Source organism: Lepidothrix coronata, unplaced genomic scaffold, assembly GCF_001604755.1.
Source record: "Lepidothrix coronata isolate B3197 unplaced genomic scaffold, Lepidothrix_coronata-1.0 Scaffold61, whole genome shotgun sequence".
In the NCBI taxonomy this organism is placed as follows: domain Eukaryota; kingdom Metazoa; phylum Chordata; class Aves; order Passeriformes; family Pipridae; genus Lepidothrix; species Lepidothrix coronata.
The window spans coordinates 4230291-4250966 of NW_016690241.1; the positions used below are offsets into that span (position 1 = coordinate 4230291).

Below are 20676 nucleotides of genomic sequence, written 5' to 3' on the forward strand. Positions count from 1 at the left end.
ACACCTGCAGCCCTGGGAATGTTGCAGCTCTGCAAGGAAGATGGGCAGGCACTTCTCAGTCCCATGTCCCAAATGTCATCACATGGGTTTTGCTGAGCATGGAGGTCTGAGCAGAAAGGTGGCTGGCTTCTGGAATAGGCAGATGGTGGTGGATCCTCTATCCAAAACTGCAGATTGTTGGCCCAGGGTGCAAATGGCAGTAAAAGAATCGATTTGTCTGCAGTGAGAACAGAAGGATGCCAGCTGTCAGCTCTCAACCTGACCTGCAGTTCTGAATTCTTGGTTCAGCTCCCTGTGCAGAGGCAGGACAACCTGTCCTCAGTCACAGCCCTGCTTGAATCCACGCCCTTCAGATCCAAAACAAACAACAACCAGTTCCTGGTAGGGCTGAGGAGCAAACAGCAGGGCCGTCAAGTGAGAGCTGGGTGGGAGCTTCTGGCTCCAAGCCTGAGTGAGCTGGAGAGGAGGAGGAGGAAGCAGGAACATTGCTCTCCAGAGAAGGGGTGCAGCAGGGGTGTCAGAGAGCTCACAAGTCAGTTCATAACTACCAGTTAGGGGACCAGCTATGCATTTAGGAGGTGCTTCCTTGTGCCAGCCATAGCTCAGCAGCTAAAGGATCAGCAGCATGACAGCAGGAGCAGTAGGCTACCAGCAGGCTACCACTTTCTCCTGGCCACCCACGGTGTTCACCCATCACTTGCATTCATACACATGTAGAAGCCCAGGGCCAGCCACTCTTCAAACTGCAAAGTTATTTAGCCCCAGAATGCTGATTCCTCCCTCAGCAGGGAGGAAATACAACAACATGATCTCCGGAAATACAACAACGAGTCCATCAGGGGAAAAGGATATACGGGACAGTAAAATACTGTATCTGTCTGTCAGTGACATGTGGGATGCTGCTGAAAGAATTTTGGAATGACCATGAGACTTTTTGAATGCTCAAACACTGAATGAGTCAAAAAATCATCTGTGTCCTACAGAGAAACGTTTTAGAAAACAAAGGAATTGGCTTCTAGCAACATGATGTAACCTTGGTTTTTCCTCCCCTTATTTTAACTGTATCTCTGGGTGTTTGCTTTTAAAGCTGTATCCATTAATAATGTGCCTCTATATTTATTTAGAGATATGTCAAACAAGGAGCACTTATCCGTAGCTCCAGGCAACCCAACAATTTTAATACATAAACAGCTATATAAATGAGTCTCATAATCGTCCAACAAAAGCTTCAGCAACAAAGAACACCATAAGCACACCGTCTCTTCTCAGGATGCTCAAAATGTGGCATCCACTTCAGCAGCCAAGGAGAATAAATAAGCTTTCCAAGGGAACTAGCTCGGGTTATTACAGATCAAATGGAGGAACAAGTTGTTTGCCTTTCCTTAACTTAAAAAAAAAACCAACCAACCCACAAATGGAAAAACATGGGCCAGTTTTTCAAGCAAGCTCGGCACATTGCCCACCTAAATTACACTTACATGCAAGTGCATGCAAATGCTTAGTTTCCCTGGTCATATGCCTGAACTGCATCCACATTTTCCTCAAATGCCTTCTTGAACGCGACAGGACACGCATGAGCAGCCTCCCCAGCCTTTCAGAAACCAGAGCATGGGCGCATTGGTGGAAACAGAGGAAACACCTGCATTCCTCCAAAGTACAAATGTGGCCAAAATAATGATGAGTCTGAAAAAAGACCAAGTGAAGGCAAAGGTCAGCGTGTGGGACTTTTCAGAGTGGAGGGGGCTCAGCTTGATGCTTGGCAGGAGGGGGCCTTATCCCTTTGTGCTTTTAAATGTATTTTACTACAGGAGGTGGGGAAAAAAGCCAAATAAAACCAAGCAAACATTTTCAGCTTCTGCTGCAGTTTGTAGATGGGTGACTAAACACTGCTAGGGATAGCTCAGCCCCCAGCAGATTCTGATGCTGTTAGCTTTCCCTTCCAGAGGGACAGGGAGCTGCCAGCTGCTGAGGTGAAGGGAGGTGCACAGTGGGGTACTATGTGGCGCACGTTTCATGGGCAGGCAATTGTGCCCCTGCACAATGCCAGTCACTGCTTCAGGCCAAGCCCTGCTTCACTGAAAATCCAAAAAATGTGCTTGCTGAAACCTTGCAGGACCTATCATGCACATCCCCTGCCATTAAATACTAATAGTGATGTTTTTCTCTGGTTTTACTCTGGTGAGATGCTGCTGATCTCTCAGCTGGGCATCACCCACCCCACACGTGGGACCACAGGACAGCACCAAAGATACCAAGGAAGCTCAGCCTCCAAGCTGAAACTCACTTTTGTCTTTCTGGCTGGGAGTTACATGCAAAAAACCTGTATCAGAGTGCCACAAGAAAGAAGGGTAAGAAAACCCTCAGGAGTTCAGCTTAGACACTTTTTTTAAAAAAAATCCTCCTCCCTCTGTCTGTCTGATGCCCAAAGGAAAAAATAAAGTGCTTGGACAGGCCAGTTTGGTGTGAGTCTCTGTCCCTCCCTTCCTGCTCCCCCTTGCTGCAGCACAAGAGGAAAAACACTTGAAAGGCTCTTGGGGAGGCGGCCGCAAGGATGTCTGTTTTGCCTCCACTCATGCCACTCTTCCTTTTGCAGCTTTTCTCACATCCAGAGAGGATAAAGGCACCCAGGTGCCTCTCTCACATACACACACAGATGAGCACATTCCCATTCAAAACAAGACTGCAGTGCATTGAACTTGTCCCTGAATGTAACCCTTCTTGTTTGAACAGCCCTGCTGGCTCCTGCCTTGGGCAAGGTTTCAGTTTCCCTGTAGCTTGATGACGTGGTTTAGGCAGGATTTATAAGGCTTACAAAAAAACCACAATTAAATCTAAGGGGCAATGAAGGGGATTGTTTTTTTCTTTCTTTCTTTTTTTTTTTTCCTCCCTTTTCATTGCTTGCTTCTAGGACCAAGGTAAAAGTTGAGTTGGCAAAAGTCCACTGTGTTGGCTGGAGCTTGAATTTCTAGCCAAAAAAGCCAATTTCTCCAAGTTTAGATAAATTAATTTCCTGAAGTTTTTCAAACGTTTTCTTTGCTCTAAGTGACTGAGAAGCCATTGACATTTCAGTTGAAGAGCAATTGAAATACAGGACCTGAAGGACCAAAGCCATCTCTGCTGGAGCTCTGCTGTGGCCAGCACTGAAGCTGCCGCTGGTGAGAAAACCAGATTAAGTGAACATTCTTGAAGGTAATGCAGGTAGGGAGGGGAAGCCAGGTTGGGATTGAAATATTCCCTCTGCTTCCAGGAAGAGAAGAGCCATCCTGTTGGGAAGGGACCCAGTCGGGTCCCTGTCTGACCCCTAGGGCTCGAAAAATGGACATACCCAAATTCAACAGGAAGGAGCGTGACCTCCACTGGAAACCAGAGATGCTGGGAAAGACAAAGCCTGTGTCCCAACTTTGTCCATTGAGTCCTGTTCAGTAAATAACAGAGTGTGCTGGAACTGTGTCAGCTATGTCATTTCAGGTGAGAAAGACTTGTGTTTTCTAGGTACCAGCTCTGTAAATCCCTGAGGAGCATGCTGCCAGTGCAAGCAAGGGTCACACTGTGTTCAGCAAGACACGTGTGCACCAGCAGCCACGTGTGCCCAGGCAAATGCATTTCTCTGTGCTGTACAAACTAAACTTCAGACCTTGTGGCCTGATTTTCTTAATCCAAAAGCAAAGGTCAAACAGAAAGTACATGGTTTTGGTTTATTTATGGAGAAATGTAGCCATCAGACTTTCCAAAAGCATCAGCAAATTCTGCACATCCATGTTTAAACCCTACAGAAAGCCCTGCCCTCCCAAAGCCCTCCCTGTTTGGGTGCTGGGTTGGCAGTGTCAGGAGCCAGGCTCAGCATCAGGCAGCCTGGCACAGCCCACAGCAGAGCCATGTCTGCTGGGAGAGGGGACAGGGTGAGCTCAGACACAGAGCATCCTCTGAGGATGTCGGACTGCTTGGATTATTTACTTCTTTCTTATTACATTACTGAAAAGGAGAGTGAGAAAAAAATGCTCCCAGCTCACCCAAAGAGGAAGTGGGTAGGGAAACTTTGAGATTTCTCAGCCCTCCAAAAAGCCCCGTGGCTGGATGTGAGCATGGCCACCACAGCTGCCCCTTCACCATATGCACCACCGCCATCCCAACAGGCCTTGCACCGCCTCAATCCTGATACCAACAAGGAAGTACAATCACTTAACCGCATAGCCAGTTTCTTTTCTAAGCCTTCGGGTTGCCTCAGAAGTTTTTTAAACAAGACGCTTTCCTGTTTTTGAAACCTGTGCATCCGTATGGTTTGCAGGTTACTCAAATAACCTTATCACTTGAAGCAACGCTGGCATAAATTTCAAAACTGCTTACTGCGGTGCTCCCCTCCCCTCTCCACACATATCTATTTACTCATAGGGAGCCTTATTTACAGTATCTTCCTGCCAACTGCTGACACAGAAGAAAAAAAAGCCCTGGGTTACACATTAAGCTTTATCGTTGAAGTATTCATGCCAGACGGTGTCCAAACAGAGTTAACTGACTGACCTTAGCTCAGGGTAAGCCACACAAGGGGGAAATTTCTATCGCAATCTGCTTGCACGGGCAGAGCTCGTTTCGCACCACCAGCTTTTTCATCTCCTCCCCCCCTTCATCTGGGCTGAAAAGGCTTTTCAAAGAAAACATAGTTTTATTTTCAGAAAGCCAACTGAAGTAGAGCTGGTTCCTTGCAAGTTTGTTAAACAAGGAATTACCAGAGAGGTTTGCAGGTAAATGTTAGGGCACGGAGAGGGCTGCCTGTACACAAATACTGACCTAAAATCCATGCAGCCTGTAAGCCATGCCAAAATGGGGAAAATGAAGAAAACTGCTCTGCAAGAATATGCCGTTTAGAGGGTCTGGAAAATCCAGAAATCAGCTTCACTATGCCTGTTTTGCACAGCAGCTTTGGAAAGATCTGCCAAACGTAACAGTTTCATTTGACAGTCATCTTCTGGCTTAACTTCTGAGCTGGCCAGTGGCCATCTCATGTTGCACAATAAATGCCTGCAAAATTAATCATAAACTCCCTGCCTGGAACTCCCAGTGCTGCTCTCCTGAAGGGTACCTGCAGCCTGCTCCAAATCCCTGCCACCAGCTCAAATCCTGTGTTCATCAGTGGCCCAGCGGGCGAGGGAGGACAAACCATCACAAAAACAACCCATGAACTTTATTCTTCCACTCCCACTTCTGCGATTTGCTGGCCGAGCCGTTTACCTCTGTGTACACTTCATGACAGCTACACGATAGATGGGCACACAGGAGCTTATCTAAATCTCACACTTCGCAGCCTTTCTTCTCAGAGCTAATGCCTGGCTGGTGAAGAAAGCTGTAGGACCCGGTCCAGGGAAAGAAGAACCAAGAGCTCCTCGCAGATTAACATGCTCTCATCCTCTCTCTCCAATACATTCACTACTGCCAATTCGGTAGGGATGTGGCAAGGTCCCCTTGCTGCAACACTGTCTACATGTGTTGGTTTAGTCAGTAGGGACTAATGGGAAGGTAAAGAGGCAGAGTGGGTTTGTTGTTTGTGAGAAGTGTTGCTTGGCCAACCCTGCCACGGGAGCGTGGGGCATGGGGCATGCAGCATGGGTGGGGCATCATGGCACTACCTCTGCTCCGGCCACTCCCTGGATAAACTAGGTCCCACTTAAATGTTCCTGTGTAGGGGGACACAGGAAATGTAAAATTACTTTCTCCTGCCAAGCTAGCTGCTCTGCAGTGGGGAGGGAAAGCCTCTGCTCCTCATTTCTTATCCTCAGCGTTCAGTGCTAGCATCTGGGGGATGCCTTTTCCCACTGCCCCTGTCCCACCATAGGGGTGCAGCCCTTTCTCTGGCCACCTGTTAATGGCTTAGCACCTCGTTTGCAACATGGATCTCTCCCTCCATGAACTCACCAGAGAGCTGAGGCTCAGGCAGCCCTCAGACCTTCTGAGCACACCTGGCTCTTGCCCAGCTTGCACTGGGCTGCTGCTGTCATGCTGCCAGCCCTGGGCTTTCCTGCAAAGATGCGGCCATCAAATCCAGGGTGCTATCTCTTTTCCCTGCAACTCTAATTAAATTGCTCATTTAAAAATAAATGAATTGCATTCCTACTATGTTAATTACTTCCTCCTATGTAATGCTCTTCTTCCAATAGACTAAATTGAATTGAGCATACAAACATCCCAGGAAAATAACAACAACAAAAAAACCCCACCAAAACCAAAAAACAAGTAGGATGTAAACAGCTCCAGAAGGGAGAGAGAATGTATTTCCTAACATCTCTAACACCAAAATATAAAGGTATAAAGTAAATGTTATTAAAACCAGAGAAGCAAGCAGTACACATTTTATTGCTATGTTTTCACTTCTTATTTCTTTTTAACAAGAATAAAAAATAAATTGTGCAACCTCCACCAGGAAGTGAGTGGATCTTTGAACTCTGCCATCTGGCTAGTGGAATCTATATTTTCATCGCCTCGGGTTACAGGTTAATCCTGCCAGTTTTTATTATTTGTAGAAGTAGTTCGCCTCTCGGAAGCTTTTATGGTCTCTGTCACAGAGAAGATTGCTGCTGAGCAAAATACATGCACAAAATACTGGGGTCAGTGGAGTGAGGACATTGAGCAGGGAAGAAAAGAGAGAGAGAGGCAAAAAAAAAAAAAGCTAGTTCTGGCTAATCTAAAATTATCCTTTTTATTACCAGAGAAGACATTGCAACATGTGCTGGCAAATTTGCCTCGCATTGCAAGTCAGCACAGACAGGAAGGCTGAGCCTCCCTGCTCATGGTGGAAGTCAAGCCCGAGCATGCCCAGCAGCTGGGGAGCCCCACGTGATGACAACAGCATCCAGCTCCATCTGGTGATGTTCTCCCAGCCCCCCGGGCACTTTTCCATCTAGTCTTGCAAGCAGCTGGATCAATTTACTCTAGCCTACGGTGCGCTGCACAGGCACAGACTGAAATTATTACTCATGGAAATCCCCTCTGTCTCAGTGCTTTGAACAAGGAATCAGGTAGCTTTCAAGCTCCTGACAATTAATAGCCTTTGGTCGAGGGAGAACAGTGCAAACACGCTGGAAGCAATAGGTTTCAAAACAGCTTGCTTAGTTTCTAGTAAATTAAAGGGAGTGGGCGGTTGAGGTACACGGTAATATTATCCAGCACAGTGTGGTCTTCACTGACGTCAGCAGGACATTTTTTTTCCCTCTCTTTCTCTCTCTCTGCCTGTCTCCCAGAAAGAGACACATGGAGGTTAACTCTGTGACAGAAGCATGGCTCATACCACCCGGAGAACCTCCAGTGTTCCATCAACAATGCCAGAGCGCAGATGCTACTATGTTGCAAATGAGCAGCACCAAATTACATGCAAGTCATTTCAGAGGAGAAAAAAGCTGTTGGAAACAGAAATCATGAGGACTTACAGTATGTATTTCTCTTCATGTGACATGATTAACCATCCAGATTAAGACCATTCTCTTCCTGCGGCTAAGAATACATCCTCTTCTCAGATTTTGCTTGAAATAGCGCATTTGTCCACGACCCCTCCCTGCAACTGCTGTGCCCTTCCCAGTATAGCTCTGTGGTGTCTGTGACTGTGTTTTCTCAGTCTCACTAACACATCATTTTCTCTGAGGCCCCTGTACTGTAGGCTGGAGGCATTATACAATAGCTGCCAGCTTTGCATTGAAAATATGCCAATAAGTTCAGCAGAAGAATTCTGCTATGCTTTCAGCACACTTTTCAAAATGTGATTTCTGTGTACAATCATATATGCTTGCAGCCTTTTCATACATACTAATTGTATATCTAATAAAAGGCGGTTGGACAGCAAATAAAAGGATGCACAACACTGAGATGCTGCAGGTAGGAAAACAGACCTAACCTAGGTCTGAAGACATAACCTTCCTGGTGAAACATAACACTACAGTGCCCATATTTTCTGTGTCAAAAATGTGAAACATAGAAAGTGTTTGGGCCAGAATTTTTTTAGGGTTACAAAAGACAAAGGGGACTTTTTTATAACAAAAATGTGTACTGAAGCTGCTGTGCCAGGTTCTGACTCAACACAGACGCATGCATACTCCTCAAAGTGGAAGATTTTTCCAGTAATTGAGTGGACTGAATGAGCTCATCATGACCCACTGAGCAAGTTTTTTTAGTATTTGTTTTGAGCAAGAGAACAGCTTCGATCAGTGTTTGCACTCAGTTGACTTCTCCCCTCTTCCCAAACTTTTGTTGCTCTCATGAAACACCCATTCCATTTGGCTCCTCTTGGTAAAAGGAGCAATTTTTTCCTAAGTGTGGCCTCAGGACTTAAGTAAATATCACTGAAGCATTAAATGTATTAATGAAATGTATTTAATATATTAATGAAATGATACTGCAGGCATTGTCGAGTTGCAGGATCACCAGAGCAGGTAAGGGAGAAGAGTACTGTCCGGGAAAGCCAAGAGATGCAGTTGTTCCACAGAACACTGCAGAGACAGACAGTGCATCCTTGTGCAGGAGGCTGAGGGGAATTTGTGAAAGTGGAAGACCATGAATCACTGCAAACAAATTATGTGATCACCAACTGGCACATTCTTCTTGTCCTTCCATGTCCTGATCTGATTTTGCTATGGTTACCCATGCATCTTGGTAGTATTCTGCCTGCTGCTCTGAGGGGCATTTTTGCTGCTTGTCATTAGGTATGAAACCTAACATGCTGTAAAGGTTGAGGAAAAGGTCTTGAACCAAGTAATTTTTGGCAGGAGTAGCTCTAATTCCCTCAGGGCCACAGCTGCAGATTGGACATTGCTGCAAACACCGCAGTCCTTGTGTGCCTGCCTTTGGGGAACGAGTCACAGATTTTTACAAGTAAATATTGCACAACGTTTTCCTTTTCTGCAGAGTTGCCTGCTGAGGTCCCTTTGACAACAGTGTCTTTCAGGATTCATTTGCACCTTTCATCAGGACATTTTGGAGAAAAAATGGAAGGAATTAATAGCTATCTGTAATTACGCCTCAGATTGGCAGTGCCTGGGGGTGAATGGAGCTCATATCTCCAAGTTGCCATTCCTGAGTTTTAGCCACCAACCTATGCTGCCTTCTTTCTGCAAATGGTAAGTACCTATTGCTTTACACAGTAGGCAAAGACAATTATGCTCTGGACTTTGAAAGAAAAGGAACATTGGTGAATACATAACTCTGCTAAGCAGCACTTTCATTTTAAAGAAAACGCTCTCCCGTTTTCACACCCAAAAGGCACAGCCTGCTTTCTTTCAAGGTCTCACCAAAGAGTAGGAAAGGCACCCCAGAGCCCTGCCTAAACAGCTTTGGGCTCTCCGACTGAGCATTTTAACAACTTAATTGTGGCCACAACAGCCTGCAGCACAATGTGCCCAGCCACGGCAGATGAGGTTGAAAGGAAATCCACAGGTTTCTCCAGTTCTCTTTTTCAGCTATATTTGGAAATGTGGTCAAGCCCAGGTCAGGCTGACCTGCAGAGCTATCTTCAGACAGCCTTTGGCTGCCCTGCCACATGAGAGCAGAGCTTGAGCCCAGGTTTTCAGTTCCAAGCAAGGTGGCCCTGATGGTGAGAAACATAGCCCAGCCTGCTCAGCTTTCGCTGAGGTTGTCCACGTATACTGATTTTGTGGCACAGGATCAAAGGCAGCTGCCAGCTCGTGTCACTCTGGCCACCAAAGAGCTATGGGCTGGTCATGGGTCTGAGCCACTCACACTGCAGGCAAGGCTGAAGGTGGACCTGAAGGTGCACTTGCCTGAAGGTGGGAACGAGACAACCAGGCAGAGCAATGCCCTATTATCTCCAGACAAATGCAAGCAAAAATGTTAACCATCCCATGAGACAAGCCTTTTGTGATTGCCTCTCACTAGCCCTGGTGAGAGACACGGAGAGGGAGAAAGCTGCACATCACAGCCGGCAGGCAAAGAGTCCTTTACAGGGACGCCCCTGAACTATTATTACCATCACTCTCCTTCTTTATAAAGCCTTCAGACAGCTTTCCAAGATGGTATTTTTGTGACCAGACAAAGGTCAGAGTCCCTGCTATGATAAATCAGGCCCGATTCGGAGGCAGGTTCAGCTGACAGAGTCATCTGACCAGCGCAGCTGTGCACAAACCCTGAACCAGTTCCCTTCCTATGTCTCTGTCAGGCTGGGCACGAAGCTCAGACATCTGCTAGTTCCTGAATTACAGCGTGCACGCAATAACGGACGTGCCCTGCTCGGGGAAGCTTGTGTTTATTATTCTCCAAGCTTTGCATCAACTACACACACAACCAGACCGCAGCGTCCGGTCACCAAATCTGCTGTGTGCAGCTGCTTTGGCTGCAAAAATGAATGGTGACTTCGTAAGCCTGTGGCTTCCCTAGCAAAAAAAAAAAAAAAAAAAGGAAAAAGTTTGCATTTCTCCTTTTCTGTGTTGCCAAATCCTTCCCTTTGAGAAACTACGCAAAGTGCTGCTTAAGTAGCCTCACACCTGTAAGGGAGGCAGCAGGCACAGCTCATATCACCCACAGTCCACAGCTCTGCTAATGTCCAGCAGAAATGCTTGGGGATGGTTCACAGCCACCTGGTGAGGGCCAGTGCATGGAAGTGCTGCCTGGGTTTTGGGAGGATTGATGTAAACAGTGAGCCAGTGCAAGGACAGCTGGCCCTGCACCGCTTCCCACAACATGTCCTGGGCTTGTGCTATCGTGCCAGCCTGGGCATCAGTGCGCCCCCCAGCCCTGCTCCCACGCCTGTGCCTGCCTACTGAGGGGCATTTTGTGTTTCTCCGCTATGCTGCCCTGCTGAGCAGCTCTGAATCATCCCCTGCACCAGCGGGCAGGAAACTGCGGCTGCCAGGCCCCCAGTGAGCTGTGCGCAATGCCAGGGTGCCCCTCCAGACCCAAAAATGCCAACGTTGGGCTGAGCAGCAGCTGGGGTCCCCCCACAGCCAATACCAGGGTCCAGGGTGAGCTCACAGCTCACAGCTGTTGTCCCACAAATGAAGCTGAAATCCCCTTCTGCCAGCACCACCGAGCTGCACCACTTTGACCTTTTCAGGGAAATCTGCCTGGACATTTTGGCTCTGCCCCCCTAGCAGCCACAGCAGAGGGGGAGCTGAGCTGGCCAGCTTGCAGGGCTGACCCCACTGTAAAGGTCAGAGAGGCACAGCCTGCCCCACCACTCAGGGGCTGCCAAGCCTGCAAACTCAGCTGTTGTCTTCCTGTGACTACGGCTGCCATCACTGCTTGGAAAGGATACAAGTGCGACCCTGGTATTACAGCAGTTTGGAGATCGTAAGGCCATGGTCTCAGATGGGCTCTCAGAAGCAGGCAGGGTGCTCTGTGCTGGCTCCTTCCCAGGGAAAACTGAGAAGGGTCTGCACAAGAAGCTGCTTTTAGGGCTGATCACTTCTCAAAGCTACCTACTCCCAACTCAAAGGGCCAGGCCTTGTGATCCACATAAGCCATTTGTGTCTGCTTGAAAGAAACAGTAAAAATCCCCAGAGACTCAGAAATTGTAAAGACACAGCAAAAAAGCCCAAAACTTCAAGCCTGTGAGCACCACTCCCAAGCATACACAAATTGCTTCCATATTTTACATGTTTTGAAGAGTGTGTGTGTACACTTTGTAAATCAGCAAGCTTGACCCTGAAGCCATCCAAAACTTATGATCAAAAACTTCTGAGTTTTTGAGGTTCAGGTGACATCATTCTCCAAAGGGTTGCTTCATCTAAGTCAAAAAAAAGGTAGGAATTTTTGAAGCAGAGTAACAGAAGCCCTGAAAGCATGTTTTCTGTGCTAGGAAACACAATGCATAATGAGAACACACACAATCCCCTCAGTATAAGTGAGAAGCAAAGCAGCCCCCTTTTTCTGCGCTTACAGGGCTAAAATGATGTGCAGACAGAAACCCCACTACCTGTGATGTTTGAGTGTTCAGAAACAAAATCTGTCCCATGACGTCTGTGCCTTTTGTCTAGCCTCCTGTACCTCTGCATCCAGTTTGGAGATCACAGGCATGGCATGGAGACATGGCTGAGGGGGTGCTGCCACCCAAGTGCTTCTGTAGTGCCCCTCACTGTAGTGCCCCTGGGTCCTTCAAGGACAACAAGATCCCTCTGACCCCCGTCATACCCTAGTCAGGTACAGAAATGTAGTGATCCCCATTTCCAGCAGAGAACTGAAGACAAAGACCCCAAGGACTCGCTCTGGGGCAATTATGGTTCCCATCCCACCTATCTGCCTTGTCCAGGCACTGTGGATTTCTGCCAACACTGCTGAACTGCTGTGGTTGACGCTTTGGTGTGTCAAAGTTGCCCGGTACCAATTTCAGTCTATAACATCCCAAAAACGTTAGGCTGTGGCCACTACCAAGAGAGCTCAGGTTTGCTCCCTTACCTCAGCAGCAGTCCTAAGGGCTGAGGCTGTGAGAGCAAGTCATGCAGTCCAACAGGAGCAGATTGGTAGGGCAAAGCACTTGGGAACTGAGGATATTACACCCATGTAGCACATCTTTTAGGAGGGGTTGTATCAGACTAGCTGCAGTTTGGCTCAGTGAACTGAGCTGGGAAGCAGATGGGGTGTTTCTGGGGAGCATTTTCCAGTTTAGTCTCCTCCACCAGAAACCCAGCCTATATACTGCGAGGTCACCCCACAAGGTGAACAGAAGTGGAGTGTGTGGGAGCAACCAGGACATTTGCTCAAAAGGGCATCTCCAGCCTGAACTGAGCCAGTAACGCAGGGACTTCCAGCTCATCCATCTGCCCTGGGCACGGAAGTGGAAGATCCCCATTGCCACTCTTACCAAATGCTAAGGGATTTGTATGAGCAACTTAGGCGGACAAGGCATCCTGACACAAGGCACAAGCACAGAGGGTGCTGGCTGAGAAGAGGAAGAAGGGGAAATATGTTTAGAACAACGTGCTTACAAATGCTGCAGAGGAGGGTGGGCACAGTGACAGCCGCTCCCTGTGCACACTGGGATCCCAAGGGACAGGACAAAGTTTTCCCCGCCATCCCATGTCATCCCCATTTCCATTCCCAGCCCACACTGTGCTCCAACAGGCTGTGGTGACAGAGGAGAGAGGTGCTCCTCAACCTACAGCTGAGGAAAGGCCTGCACATGGGAGTGGAGGTGGTGCAGCAGGGTCATCCAGCTCAGCCCCAGGCTCCTCTGGGAGAAGGCGGTTGGGCGGGCTGGCCTGCAGCCCAGGCAGCTCCAGAAAGGATATGAAACCCCATCATTGTGAAAGCAGGAGGTGACAGTTCATGCTAAGGCAAGGGGCTCCAGAGTGATCTTACTGCCAGCATAAGGTGCAGCATGCTGCTACTCTGCACCTCCTTAGAGCTCTCTCCCAGGCAAAAGCAGCCACAGCCAGGCTCCAGGAGTGTTGTCCCTCTCCACTAGCTGGGGCAGCTGACAGCATGGCCAAGACCTTCAGGACTTGTCATATCTCCATCTTTAGAGTGAAGAATAAAGAGAGGAAGATAAAGGCCAATATTTGTGACAAAAAAAGGGGGTGTAAAATCCTGAAGGTCCCAGGTAGCACTAGTGTGGAATTCCATGAAAAAGCAGGGCCATCTCAAACAGCCAGATGCCTATGAAATGTTATTTCTGGATACCGCTTCAGAACTGACTTGGAGGGAAGTGTGACATTTACTGAGTCACCTCCACCACTTCCTGCAGCACCTGGAGCTTACTTCAAGGGCTCTCATTTAGATACTGAGAATTTGCTCACTGTTCAGGCTGAAAATAACACCGTTTACTTTTTTTTTAAAAAAAGCTCTGCTGAAAGCATGATCTGTGATGCAACAGCCTCCAGTGCAGCCCAGTCCCCATGTGCAGTTCACACAGCACAATGAAAAAGCAATTTAGAAGTCGTCAGTCACCTGGTACTTCTCCCAGGAGGTAATCAGCAACATCTAGCTGCTTTGCCCTTGGATCCAGCAACAGGCAACAAAACTTTCTTTTTCCAAGCCACCCAAACCTGCAAACCACCAAATGCTGCATCCTGAACACTGATGGAGGTTTTCGCCACTTCCTCTGACTACACCAGTAAGCTGCGGCCTTCTCAGCCTCCAATATATGCTGCAGCAGCTGCACCGTGAACTGAAATAATTTTGAAGGACAGCTCTGAATCTCTGCCTTTATGAAGAGTCATTCAAGGCTCCTGTGTTCCTGCTTGTTCCTGCCAGAGCCCTCTGGGGCTCAGGATGCACAGCCTCAAAGTGCAAGCAACTTCAGAGAAGAGGAATTGAAAAGAAAAGCCAAATCTAATTTAAAAAAGAAACCAACCAAACACGCAAATATATCTTTAGTTTCATATATAAATTATTTTTGCACATTTTGTCTGTATTTAAATACTCCCCTTACTGGGGATGTAAAACTCTGATGAATTCATTGTGTATAAAACCATTTAGGCTTTAAGCACTCTTGCTTTGATATACAGTTTGTTAATAAGGAAAGGACATATTTTCTCCCTTGGTATTACAGAATTTACACAACATTTCACATCCAATCCAAAAATATTTGTGGTGTTTCTTTCAAAAGTTGAAGCTGGATAAAGGATATTTTGTCCTTCCAAAGACAAAACCTTTCATTAAATGCCGTTACAATTGCAAAGGATCAGCCATCGAAACCCAAGTGTCTTTGTTGGCAGCGCATCCATTAAAACAACTCCTCGAACAGGATATGACATGTGAATGTTTAGTCTGTGGAAAAAAAAGAAGAAAGCAAAAAAAGTGTCAAATGTCAAAATGTAGAAATGTCAAAGGTGAAAGAGGAACTGGGTTGTTTGCTGTTAGAAATGCCTCCTCTTGCATCACACTGGCCTGTGAGAGCCATGCACGCAGAAGGACCATGGAAGTTCTAGGAAAGGATGAAAAACCTTCCTTTCTTGTGAAATACACAGTTTTCTCAGGGACCATTCCAACTCAGAGTCAGACAGGAGTAAAAGTGCAAAGCTGTCTGAGGAGAGCTGCAAAACCATGTTTTTCTGCCCGTGCATTTTGATGGGAAGGCCCCTGGGACCTGCTGCACAGCAGCTCTGCAGCACAGCAGTGCAAGGGAGAACAGTGTTTGCCAAGCCAAGAGCAAACCCACCAGAGCAGACACTGTGTCGATGCTCTGCCTGCTCCAGGGCTTTGGGCAGACTCTAAATTTAAGGGGATAGTTCATTTGTTTCCACTCTCTCCTTTGTTTCTCTAATCTGGGATACTGAGCAAAAGGCACGGAAAAACGTAATGTGGACAATAAACTACCTATTTAAAAAAATTAATACTATGCCTCCAGGGCCTGGGAGGTTTCACACAGGTACACAACTGGACATTCAGTTCTGAAAAATGAGATTGGACAGAGTAAAACAAAATTATCTTCTTTCCAGCTGGACATATTTTACAGCCTTTCTGTCTGCTATATTAAATAGAAGACAGGAAAGACCAGTTGGGATGTGCACTCAAGATGAGATCTTCTGATTATCCCTTTTTTCCTCTTTCTACTCATAAACCTGGGGATTTTGTTCAGCCAGCCTTTGAAATCTCATTGCAGGCTGAGGCTGGTTATGAACCAAAACAAGGAGAGGGCTGTTGTGGACAACTGTGCTTGCTTTCTGTGGGATTTGTTGGAAGAAGAGGCATGCTGCATTTTTACTGGAAGGGATGATTAATCATCTAGAAGATGCAAACACAGAGAAAAGAAATAGTATCTGTTGAGACACTTCCAGCTGTATGTCCATCCTGCCCCTTGACCAGCATCTGCCTGGCCTTGCGGGCAGGCTCAGCACCCAATGGTCTCCAGGGCTCTAAAACACATGAGGCTGCAGGGGAACAGCTGGGTGCCAGAGACAGGCACCTCCCGTGCCACCGCCAAGGCAGCAAGATCCTGCACACTGCCACATTCTTCATAAAATTACAAAAAGTGTTAATTTATAGCAAATCCTACCCAATTAAAGACGATAAAGCTCTGCAGTTAATCAAGCTGATTAAATGAATTAAACTTGTTAAGAACAGTTTTATCAAAACATTTACATTTCTGCTGAGCAGAGATTCATGTGACTTTGAGCTGCAAAGTACACAGTTGCCATGAGAGGACTGAAAAGAGGATTGGGAACATTAACCATGTAAAAATCAAGTCTACCTCTGCATCTCCCAGCATTCATTTAAACAAAAGAGCTTCTTGGCCCATTAATTTCATCATTGTGTCAGGTATCTTCTACTTCCTGGAAAGAGAGGCATTGCTTACTCACTGTGGGAGGCGACACGTGTCCAAAGGGGGGGAATTCGTCCCTGCCTTATGAAACATCTCCAAGACAATGTGTTGCAAGAGGTTCTGGGAGAGCAGCATCCCTCATCCAGCCCATGGTGTGCCCCCATGGCATGTGTTCAGGTAAAACAATGGCCTCATCTCCTGGGTCTGAGAGCACCTGTAGAAGAAACACATATGTAAGAGTACATAACACAAACGTTTCCATAGCTGTCTGAAAGATTAAAGTAAAACAGCAGGAGATATTTTCCTTACATATAAGTCTGCTCAGCTTTAGTCCCCACAGAGATGGGTTCAATAAAGGCTTTAAATGCTTAACTTCTTAATTTAGACACTCATCTTTAGCTGTTAGCCAACCATGGAGAAGTGTACTGCTGACAGCTACTTGAAGTTCCTCCAGTATCCTACATCCTTCAGAAGAGAGCAGAGCAGGTTGGTGGTGACATTCCATTTACCTGTGCCACATCAGGACCCATCAGCAACCTGTCCTCCCAGAGCCTCACTTGATGGGGCTAAGCTGGGAGTAGACAGACCTGTAATGGCTGAACACAGGCTTAGCTGAGGTTGAAGGTTTTCTCTGAGCTTATGGAAAGAGAGAGGCACCCTTACACAGCACTCCACACCTATTTTAAAATAAAAAACCTGTGGGGGAGAGAGATGACTGTCTCTCTGCTAACTGTAGAACAACTCATGATGAGGGGACTGAATGCCTCACTTATGGACAGCTCGAATAAAATCATGTCCTTAAATATTCCCGGCAATATAAACACCAACTGGATAACAAACCATGGCTAGGAACAGGGCGTCTAACCACACAGCACCAAGTATGCCTGCTTGCCAAAAGGGCAGTCGTCACATCCATGCAGAAGGCAGGTTAGTGTGGGCTTCAGATCCTTCTCAAATATTTAGCCCACCTCATTGATGGGTTTTCTTTGCTGCTGCAACATGCACTGCTCTCCATGGCAGGTAGTTTGAACATTGTAAGTAGCACTGCACCCACAATAGTTTCCTACCAAATGAGGATTTAAATAGTGAGAGTGCATAATCCCAACTAAAAAGGCATTAGGAGTAGGCCTTCCCCTTTCTCTCAATGAGCATATTTAGAAGATCTGCAACTTCAGCATTTTGCAGAGAGTTCTGCTAAGGCAAAGACAAACTTGGCATTGGCACTCCATCTTCTGTGCCATATGCTTCATTCATCTGAGAGTTGTTTTTCCTGCAGGGGAGGGTGGATTGGCACGTATGGAAATTCATTAAAATTATTTTGTTTGGTTCTTTGTGCTGGCCACCATCTCCATTTTAATTTTTATTTCTCATGCCCAGAATAATCTCAAAACAAAGACAACTTCTCCTGAAGCACAATAAATATTCTCAAAAGCAGTGTCTGAAAGGCCATGCTCCTTGGATGAGCCTGTAAAGGTTACAAGTTGTGGCTGGAGTATTTCTAAAGAGGGTGATAGAAACCAAGAGACTGAAAATAAAAGTAACACATGTTAAGAAACCAAATATACTGACATGCCACGTAACTACCTGGGTATTGGCAAAAGTACCGTCTGTTTATGTGCAAGCCACTTCCCTGGTTTTGCAACAACAAGTCTCTCAAATGATGCTTATACTGAGTTACCTATTCCATTTTTCACTGCTTGTCAGATAAATGGCAGCTTTTTTAATAGGAAGACAGACGTTTGATTATTTTAGGTTCAGGGATTCTGGCCAATTCCTTCCCAAAAGTGGCTAGGGTTGAATAGCCAAAGAAAATTTATGCATTTAAACTTAATGATGCTTAAACACTGCAAGTAACAACACAGAAATGGACAGAAGCCTGAGGGGTAGCAGAAATCTCCAAGAAAAGGACTTTTCTGTTCAGACAAACTGCCAGCAGCTCCTGATAGCGGCCATTATGATTGTATTTCCATGTTCTGCCTTTTAAAAGTATATATTATTTTCAGTTAAAAAGAAGTCTGAATTCATTTTTGGAGTCCTGTGATGTTTCTGCACCTAATGGTTTCCAGGTCTCTCCATAGGCTGTAGCTAGCTTTTGTTTATCCATACAAGACAAAGTTTTGAAGAGTTCAGATCTCAAAAGCAGAAAAAATAACTCATGACCCACAGGCAAACAGAGTGGGACATTTTGCTCCACAGCTTTGGAGAAGCTTCCCGCTCGCTGCTGGTTTAACGCAATGTACTGGGGAGCTACACTGACAAAGACCTTTTGTTCCACCCTTTCCCTGTTGAGGTTAGGTACAAACCCCATTCTATTTCCACTTCTAATGCCTGCAGAGAAGAAATAGTCAATAAGGTTTCATAAGAAAGATGAAATCTGCACAGACATCCTAGTAAATGCTCTTCAGGTAGTGCATGTTTCACACAGGTTGGCGTTAGATGTCATTTGCAGATTAGGTTGAAATTGGGTCTTTTCACATCCTAATGTACACTGAATATAAAAATGAAATGTCACCTGCACACACAAAGTGCATACACCATTCCAAAGCATATATACCTGTTCAAACAATTAGCTCTTAAAACCTCTGCATGAGTTTCAGCAGAATACATTAGTGCTGAGAATAACCAAGGACTGAACTTCTCCAGAGGAGCCTTGCTCACCATTTTAATGCCACTCTCTTTCCATGCAACCAAACTGTCAGCCTGCTCAGACCCCAGGGAGTGTCCACTGTGGCTGTGAATGGAAAGATATCATTATGAATTATGAAAATGTAAAACATTTCTTTTTTTTTTCCTTTTTTACAGGGTTGTTTTGGATGCAGCAATGAGGAAGAGTGCATGAACTTCAGTCTCTAGTTATGATTTCAAACTCACAAAAAAATCTGTGAAATGGGGGATTGGAAAGGAAAACAGCAATTAACAGCTCCTGACTAGGACATGAGCAATGCCAGAAAACATTCAGAAAAATAACCCATGGCAGTTGCTGAAAGGGGCCTATCAAATGGATAAGAGGGAGTAGCAAACTAGATGCTGGTGTATAAAATGAGAGGGTCTGATTTTGACCTGCAGAGAGGTGAAGAACATTGTATCACAGAAGAGAAGGGAGATGGCTTCTCTCTGCAGGGTGCTGCTGAGTCTGAGCCATCCTCTGAACAGAGAAAGCAACTGCAGGCATTCGTGTGTCAAGAAGACATCATATTGTAAAGAATTCAACAATGAACAACAATCAAATAACTAAAGGGAAGATTAAATAACTAAATAGTACAGTTTGGATAAGTAAATCCCTAAGAAGAAGATAAAATCATTTGAAGGTGTCAACATCAAGGAGAGAGTACTGTTTACACAGCTCTAGATAAAGCGTAACAAGAAAGGAAAATACCTTTTCCTGCAGAAAGGGAAAATGCAGACTGGCAGTAAGAACTGCTAACCTGCTGCTGCTGACCTTCACAGCCCTTTCAACCCCCTACTAAAACCTCTGTTGGTGTAGAGGATGTCAGGTGAGCACCCAGGAGTGCTCAGAGCCACTATAGCAACATCTTTCTGCAAAGCAGAAAGCTTTGCACATGTCATGTGTGCTGCACACCAGCAGGTAAGGGCCAGCATTACCATCCCTCTGCACCTCTGCCTCCTACAGGGAAAGAGAAATCCAAAGTGTTTCTCTCATGCTTCACCATCACTCAAATGCATTTGATTCAACAGCAAAACACAAAGTCCAGTAAGTCTATAAAACAGCCAGTCCACGCTTGAAGCCTGCAAATGCCACATTACAAGCTCAGGTATTTGCCTATAGCAATCAGCTAACCGGGTGCGTAGCAGCAAGATTTCATGTGCTCATGTACATGTTTTCTGGTGTGGCCATCCACAGAGGCAAAGTTTCTCATTTCCCCCTGTGAGCGCTGTCTGCATTTGTTTAACTCTTCCCATTAATGATGACTCGCTCAAGCTCAAATACACCATGCTGGATGGTTGCCTCAGGCAGCCTCTTTTGCTAATTTTTAGCTAAAATAATTCAACCGCCTCCTAGAATAAGATTAGGAAGATATATGTTAGCTTGCTCTGTTCAAATCAAGAGATTAAACATGTCTATCTTCAGAGGCTGATACTGATAGACAGAGCCAGGGAAGGAGGATGTGCCTTCTCAAGGGTCCTAGGTTTTCTCATTTGTGGTCAAGTTACAAGTTATACAAGGCTTCACTCTGCACCTGCCTCATGGGGGTTTGTTTGAATTTGGTAGATAATTTAACTGAGGACTCCATCTGTTTTGGCCTTGCTGCAGGCCAGGGACACAGGTGCTGCCTACCATCCCCAGTGCTGACAGCTGGAGTCTGCTGTGGCCTGAAGGTGAAGCAGGGATCCTCTCGTCCTGCACAGCTGCAATAAGGCAGGACAAAGACCTTTCCCCATACAGCCTCCACTCCCTTGCCGAGAACTGTCTGCCCTGGGTATTAAAAGAGGTAGAGCTGTTGTGGGGAAAAACAAATATTTAC

At 46.1% G+C, this 20676-nt stretch overlaps 1 protein-coding gene and 1 long non-coding RNA gene across 9 annotated transcripts in view; one reads left to right on the forward strand and one right to left on the reverse strand.

The window, feature by feature from the left end:
- The first annotated feature begins 6413 nt into the window (after positions 1-6413).
- On the forward strand, positions 6414-19811 carry LOC108498609. Of its 2 annotated transcripts, none has more exons than XR_001875242.1 (3): positions 6414-7416; positions 8884-9095; positions 18995-19811. It is a non-coding gene; the product is annotated as an uncharacterized LOC108498609 (long non-coding RNA). The 2 variants fall into 2 exon arrangements; XR_001875241.1 differs by lacking the exon at positions 18995-19811 and adding an exon at positions 13770-13877.
- The window catches only part of TOMM20 (translocase of outer mitochondrial membrane 20), a 50925-nt gene continuing 44013 nt past the window's right edge, over positions 13765-20676 (reverse strand). For 3 of the 7 annotated variants that reach the window (XR_001875236.1, XR_001875238.1, XM_017817519.1), the window contains exons 5-7: positions 18851-18923; positions 16226-16406; positions 13765-14697 (exon numbers count right to left, since the gene is read on the reverse strand). Coding sequence is in view for 2 of the 7 variants with exons in the window: in XM_017817519.1 (XP_017673008.1) it covers positions 16275-16406; positions 18851-18923 (205 nt within the window). In the remaining 5 variants the exon portion in view is untranslated. The remainder of the gene's footprint in view (positions 14698-16225; positions 16407-18850; positions 18924-20676) is intronic. The other 4 variants (XR_001875237.1, XM_017817520.1, XR_001875239.1 and 1 more) reach the window with 3 other exon arrangements.